This window comes from Echinops telfairi, unplaced genomic scaffold (assembly GCF_000313985.2).
Source record: "Echinops telfairi isolate 266 unplaced genomic scaffold, ASM31398v2 ScPeMD7_60;HRSCAF=208, whole genome shotgun sequence".
Taxonomy (NCBI): domain Eukaryota; kingdom Metazoa; phylum Chordata; class Mammalia; order Afrosoricida; family Tenrecidae; genus Echinops; species Echinops telfairi.
Genome location: NW_022103958.1, coordinates 7,234,516 through 7,239,967, shown reverse-complemented (window position 1 = coordinate 7,239,967; position 5,452 = coordinate 7,234,516). Strand labels below are relative to the sequence as shown.

General features: G+C 52.8%; 1 protein-coding gene across 1 annotated transcript in view; it reads left to right on the top strand.

Annotated features, from left to right (window-relative positions):
* The first annotated feature begins 309 nt into the window (after nt 1-309).
* Nucleotides 310-5,452, top strand: part of EXT2 (exostosin glycosyltransferase 2) — a 139,262-nt gene continuing 134,119 nt past the window's right edge. Inside the window, exons 1-2 of the mRNA XM_004708313.2 lie at nt 310-874; nt 2,555-2,644. Of these exons, the coding sequence (XP_004708370.1) occupies nt 339-874; nt 2,555-2,644 (626 nt within the window). The 5' untranslated portion in view covers nt 310-338. The remainder of the gene's footprint in view (nt 875-2,554; nt 2,645-5,452) is intronic.

Below are 5,452 nucleotides of genomic sequence, written 5' to 3'. Positions count from 1 at the left end.
TGGGGCAGGCAGTTCTGCCCTGTCCTGTAGGGTCACTGAGAGAATTCAACTCCACGGCTGATGGATTTACCTTTGGGGTATATGTTAAGTATTTCTAGTTAGTGATACCTATCTTAAATATAATATAGATTTATTCTCCATATACTCCAAATATATACAAATTTGTATGTATTTATGAGAAGGGGCAAAAATCCCATTTCTTCAGGGGCAACGCTATTTTAGCAAGCCACTTAAATGAAATCTACAGGTAGGCCGGCGTCCTTCGCCTCCCTGGTCACTGGCCTGGCCCTGTCTCCTTTCCCCGCCAGGAGCGTGCCGCAGAGGCTGTGTGTGCCATTATGTGCGCGTCGGTCAAGTACAACATCCGGGGACCCGCCCTCATCCCCAGAATGAAGACCAAGCACCGCATCTACTACATCGCGCTCTTCTCCGTGGTCCTGCTGGGCCTCATCGCCACGGGCGTGTTCCAGTTCTGGCCCCATTCCATCGAGTCGGCCAGCGACTGGGGCGTGGAGAAGCGCAGCGTGCGGGCCGTGCCGGTGGTGCGCCTGCCGGCCGACAGCCCCATCCCCGAGCGCGGGGACCTCAGCTGCCGGATGCACACGTGCTTCGACGTGTACCGCTGCGGCTTCAACCCCAAGAACAAGATCAAGGTGTACATCTACCCGCTGAAGAAGTACGTGGACGACAGTGGCGCGCCGGTGGGCACCACCCTCTCGCGGGAGTACAACGAGCTGCTGGCGGCCATCGCGGACAGCGACTACTACACGGACGACATCGGCCGCGCCTGCCTCTTCGTGCCCTCGGTGGACGTGCTGAACCAGAACGCGCTGCGCGTCAAGGAGACCGCGCAGGCCCTGGCCCAGCTCGCCAGGTAGTGCCCCTGCGCGCGTGCGCGCTCGCCCGCCCACCCACCCGCGTTTGCTTGCTTGCTTGTTGATGTTTGCAAACTGTGATTGACACACAGGGCGTCCTAGTAAGCCGAGTCGTGCAGCCATCACCACAGCCCCTGTTAGAACACTTTCTTCTTTCTGGGGCTCATGCTTCGCACCCCACGTCCGCCCACCAGCCCGCCATGCCACAGACCTCCACCCCATAGCCCTCCACCTCGGAATCCGATCTCCCTGCCACAGAGTCGGTGCCGACTCCTAGTGAACCAATCGGACAGGGTAGAGCTGTCCAATCCGGGAGGTGCCCCGACTGTAACTCGGAAGTAGAAAGCCTGGTCTTTTCCAGTGACTGCCTCTGTAGACTCTGTATTTTACCTAGCCTGGATTTCATATCCAGAAACACGTATTAAAACAACAAGACACACACACACACACACACACACACACACACAAACCATCACCACTATCACCAAAGTAGAACAGAAAAACTTTCATTGAAAAGAAGGCAGAAAATATTAAACACTGCAATGAATTTAAAAGGCATCACAAGGGAGAGGAACTGTTACGGTGTTAGATATCCGATCCAGCGCTCTTAGCAGAGTAGAGCCCAAGGGTTACCAGACTGGTCCTTGGGGACCCATGGGAGGGGAAACTAGGGGAGGCTCCGCTGCATGAGCTGGTCTCAGCTGCTGGCTCTTCTCTCACAGGAGGGGCTGCGGATGAGGGACCCCCGGGTAGCAGGAGCTGGATGCTGTCAGTATCTGGGCTCCAGTCCCAGAGCTGTGGGTTCCCAGCTCCGCAAGGTTTGCTTTCCTTTTTAAAAATAGTTTCCCCGCCCTTTCCTACTTCTTTGAACAGTTTTATTGGCACATAAGCCCCACACCACACCACACAATTCAATCGTTTAATCATATCCCTTTCCTTCTGACCTAATGCATGTTTACTGTAGGAAGACTGGAGAGACAAGCCAGCAAAAAGAACATAGACTCATTCCATAGCCTTGCTCAAAGAGAGAGCTGTAGCAAACGAGAAATGGTCCAATGTGACCTCCCACCCTTTAAAACACATATGTGTGAAGGTCTTCAAAAATGTGTGGACAAATCCTACTATTTTTCAATTCCATTTTTTTGTGAACTTTCTGAACACCCCCCCCCCCCCCCACTGCACACACACCTATCCATGTAGTATTCACGGCCCATGCTCTTGACCTGCTGCATTTCTCTCAATATATCATGAATGTATTTCCAAACAGTTTCTATTTTTCTCCTGCGTAATTGTCAGAGTTGGGTAGCATTTCACTTCAGAGATGTTCCCTGATATGCGAGTGGCTCCCTCGTTTTCCTTCTAGGTTGTGTTTTAAGTTTTGTGTCTTCTTCGGGGTTTTTCTCGTGTCCATGGGTCTGTCGTGGACAAGTTTAGAGCACACACTCACCCATTTTTCCTTTGGGGAGGATCTAGGCTCAGACCCAATATCCCATGGGGATTCCCAGACATTCACTCTGCATGCCTGAGAAGGGGCCCTGCCTTGGCTTGGGGACACTTAGGGTTAATAAATTCATTAACCACCTCTTGCTTTTGTTTCTTCACAGTCGGTATGGGAATTCTCCTCTGTTTAATTTCTTTATTTTTGTGTGTGTGTGTGTGTGTATTTAATTTCTTAATAGGTGGGACCGAGGTATGAATCACCTGCTGTTCAACATGTTGCCGGGGAGCCCCCCAGATTACAACACGGCCCTGGATGTCCCCAGAGACAGGTAGGCTTAGTTGGGGGTGCCCCTTGGCTAGGTTTCTGAGAGTTAAGTCGATGCTGGACCCTCTTGCTCACGTGGAATTGTATCCACAAGCCGACTTGGACTTAGGCTGTAATCAGACTATTGAACAAGTGGAAATTAGCCCAAGTATTTTCCTCATGAAGACATGGAATTGTATATCCACACTCCCTGCCATCGAGTCGATTCCAACTCATAGTGACCCCTAGAGGACAGGGTAGAACTGCCCCTGTGGGCTTCTGAGATGGTATGTCTTTATGGGAGTAGAAAGCTTTGTCTTTCTCCAGCAGAGTGGCTGGTGGTTTCAAACTGTTGACCTTGGTGTTAGCAACCCAACACGTAACCACTGTGTCACCAGGGCTCCGTTTCTGTGCATGTACAAACACACGCTTGCGTGCACACACACTCACAGAAATTGACATGTGCACACATACATGTGTTCACATAATATACATTCAGTACACACATTGTTGTTAGGTGCTGTTGAGTTGATTTTAGCTCGTCACCACCCCACCCACATACAACAGAATGAAGCACCTGGCCAGCTTCTCAGTCGTGCCCACGTGTGAGGTCACTGTGGCAGCCGCAGTTTGAGAGTCTTCCTCTTTGTCACTGACCTTCTTCTCGACCAAGCAAGCCTGAGGCCCTTTCCAGAGACTGGCCCTTCTGATCCCATGTCCGAAAAGTAAGCGGAAGTCTCCCCAGCGTCCTGTCTCACGAGCATTCTGACTGGACTTCTTCCGAGACAGACTTCGCTGTTTTTCCTTGGCAGCACTTACTCTTCTTTGCTATTATTCTCCCCCTGTGTATCTATAATTTGAAAGGAGCCCTGGTGGGAGTGGTCACACGTTGGGCTGCTAACCAGTTGGAAACCACCGGCCGCTCTGCCAGAGAGAGAGAAGGCTTTCTACTGCCGTGAGGAGTTACAGACGTGGGAACCCACAGGGGCTGTTCTGCCCTTTCCTGCAGAGCTGGGAAGGGTTGGAATCCACTCAGTGACCGTTTGTGTTTGAGCTATATAATTCATCTTGATGGTTGAGAATACACACAGGCAAATCGACCCATTCAGGTTTCTACACGTACAATTCTGTGACATTGATTGTGTCCTTTGAGTTGTTCAGTCTTCCTGCCCCCTTCTTTCCCTAGTTATTCCCCCCTCTGCAGCATAAACTCACTGCTCCCTAAGCTGCCTGTAAGAAACCGACTTTTCCTCGTTGTGGTTAGGGGCCGTTGAGTCTGTCCAACTCACAGCGACTGTGTGTATAACAGAAGGAAACCCTCCCTGGACCTGTGCCCCTCACGTTCATCCTGAGCCCAGTATTGCGGCCGCTGTGTCAACCCGTCTCATTGGGGGCCCTCTTCTTTCCCGCTGCCCTCCACTTGACCAAGCACAATGTCCTTCTCCAGGGACGGGCCACTTCACACCACGTCCAAGTACGTGAGCGGAAATAGCACCATCTGTGCCTCGGAAGGGCACTCTGGCTGTACTTCTTCAAGACAGATTTGTGTGTTTGTTCTCTTGGTGGTCCGTGGTACTTTCAGTGTTCTTTGCCAGCACCACAGTTCACACGCATCCATTCTTCTTTAGTCTTCCTTACTCAGCGTCCGACGTTCACGTGCTTAGGAGGCAAGTGGCAGTCATTTCAATCACCTTTTCCATAATGTGTGTTATGTTCCCCTGAGTGCAGTGCACTTGCCCCTTAAGGGCCTGGCCCCTGGCTGGCTTGTGTCAGCTTTGTCCCGCTCTGGGAACAGACACAGAAAGTAAAGCCAAAGAAAGGGATGAGCTCTGGAAAATACGAAGCCTCAAGTCTTCCATGTGCGGCAGTGAGGGCGCCCCAGTTTTCATTTACTGAGTAGAGTCTTTCACCCTCTGGCCACCCCCAGTCTCCTCCTCATCTTCCCTCCCCGCCTCTTAGCAAGCAGATAGGGTGTGGCGAGGCTGGGGGCGGCAAGTCGTGCCCTCTGCCCATGAGCCATTGCGCTCTGGCCGGAGGTTTCTTGGAGAGCCCAGTGATGAGGTGGCTCTTCGGGTCCTCTCCGTGCTTTGATCGAGGCCTGGCCGAGAGCAGAGGGTTCGGGGCCAGCCTCGGAGGGTTGAAAGTCCCAAATCCCCTGCCACTGAGTCTTTTCCAACTTGAGGCGAGGGATGCTTTGGGGCAGAGCAAGATTGCCCTGTGGAGTCCCGGGGCTGTAAGCTGCACGGAACCAGCCCGCCTCGTCTTGCTCCTCTGGACCTTCTGGTGCAGTCTCCCGGCTTCACCCATGCGCCCCAGGGCTCCTCGCTCAAAGTTTCAGATTGTTCAAAGAGTTTTCTCAGCACCCCGTTGCTGTAAACAGAAAGCAAACAGACTCCCTGGCTCTTGAAATCAGCTTTCCTGCAGAAGCCGACAGTTCGGCCTGTGAGCCGCCTGTTCTCAGCTTGCCAGGGGCTGACATCATCACCGGGAAGTGATGAGCCGAGGGTGACTTTTCCCTGGAAGATTTAAGCCTCCACGATCCTTGACTAGATACCCTTAGCCTCAACTGTCCTCTACTGGGCAACCCTTTCGAGGTTCCGTCTGGACACACAGTGACCACTAGGGGGAGACACACGCAAGTACCCGGCCCCTGGACGTTGGTGCAGAGCCCAGGCTGGACTGCAGAGGGCAGTCGGGCCACACAAGTTACCCAGAGGGCCCTGTAAGCCCCAGTGGGTCCCGGGTGATGGAGGTGTCAGTTCTCATACATCTGGGAAAGTGAAACACTCTGGAGATGGAGGACGGGAGGGAAGGCTGCCTTGGGAGGGCCATG